We start from the raw sequence: 1,557 nt of genomic DNA on the forward strand, positions 1-1,557 counted from the left end.
CATGGAATGCCGACATCGATCACATCTAACTGAGACTTGAGGTTTACTTCGAGGTTTTGGAGGAAACTACAGGAGGCATTAGGCACTCAACTGCATTACAGTACAGCTTTTCATCCTCAAATGGATGGACAGTCAGAACGAGTGATTCAGGTAACCTCTAAGGACTTGGTGAATAATTATGATTGTTAAAAGAATGATAGTGATGACATGAAATATATGATAGGTGCTTAAGGATATGCTTTAGAGCTGTATTATTGATTTCAAAGAAAGTTGGGAAAAGTACCTTCCTTTGGTGGAATTCGCATATAATAACAGTTACCAAGCAAGTATAAAGATGGTTCCATATGAAGCATTATATGGGAGGAGATGCATCTTTGGATGAATCAGGTGAGTACAAGATTGTGGGGCCAGATCTTCTAAAATAGACTAAGGAGAAAGTAAAACTCATCAGATAGAATTTGAAAACCACCTCAGATAGGCAAAAGTCATATGCAGATCTAAAACGGAAAGACATAGAATATGAAGTGGGCGATAAAGTTTTCCTAAAAGTATTACCATGGAAGAAAGTGCTGAGGTTTGGGAAGAAGAGTAAGCTAAGCCCTAGGTATATTGGTCCATACGAGGTCATTGAGCATGTGGGTCTGGTAGCCTACAGGCTAGCTTTATCACATGAGCTAGACAAGATTCATAACGTATTCCATGTTTTGATGCTTAGAAGATACAGATCAGACCCTTCACATGTCATATCGAGAGAGAACATAGATGTGCAATTTGACTTGACATATGAAGAGGAATCAATAAGAGTCTTGGCACGAGAGGTTAAGGAATCCGGAACAAAAGGATTATATTGGTGAAAGTACTTTAGAGGCACCACAATATTGAAGAAGCTACTTGGGATAGCCAGGAGACAATGAGACAGTGGTTTCCTTAGCTATTTGCATCAGGTAATTTTCGAGGACGAAATTTTTATTTTGAGGGAAAGAGTTATAACACCCCGAATTTTTTGAGCTCTGAATAGTACTATTTTTCAGTCAATGAACAATACTATTCAAAGCCAGGTTGAGGACTAAAAATAAATAAATAAAAATAAATATTTGGAGATAAGCAGAATAAAAATCAAGTAACTATTGGGTTATGGAAAATATCAGTATTAATGAAAAAGATGGACTATAACCCAATGAATGGCATTTTGATCAATTCACTCCCAGAGTTGACTTTTGACAAAAATATAAATTAAATTAAATGAAATTAATGTAATAAAATATGAACAAATTTTGATAAAAATTCAAATTTTGAGAAGTGTAAATGAAGGAAGAAAAGAAAGAAATAAAAAATTAAATTTTAGTTATCACATAAGCATGATAAATGATGACCCAATTAAAAACTAATTAGAATAAGGCACAAAAAGTTATATAAGACAAGTATACAAAGGTAAAAATTCATTAAATAAAAAGCAACTTCTTCTTCGTCCTCTCCTTTCTTGGCTACCCACTCTTCCATTCCCTTTCCTCCGTTGCTTTTTTTCCAAAGCTCCAAAATCAATTCATTTCTTCCATG

At 34.6% G+C, this 1,557-nt stretch overlaps 1 protein-coding gene across 1 annotated transcript; it reads left to right on the plus strand.

The window, feature by feature from the left end:
• Window positions 1-356: 356 nt before the first annotated feature.
• LOC131177918 (uncharacterized) lies at window positions 357-854 on the plus strand. The gene is made up of 2 exons (XM_058143097.1): window positions 357-387; window positions 475-854. Exons 1-2 carry the CDS (start codon window positions 357-359, stop codon window positions 852-854), a joined length of 411 nt encoding a protein of 136 aa, XP_057999080.1.
• The last annotated feature ends 703 nt before the right edge of the window (window positions 855-1,557 follow it).

The sequence above is a fragment of the Hevea brasiliensis genome, chromosome 2 (assembly GCF_030052815.1).
Source record: "Hevea brasiliensis isolate MT/VB/25A 57/8 chromosome 2, ASM3005281v1, whole genome shotgun sequence".
Lineage (NCBI taxonomy): Eukaryota > Viridiplantae > Streptophyta > Magnoliopsida > Malpighiales > Euphorbiaceae > Hevea > Hevea brasiliensis.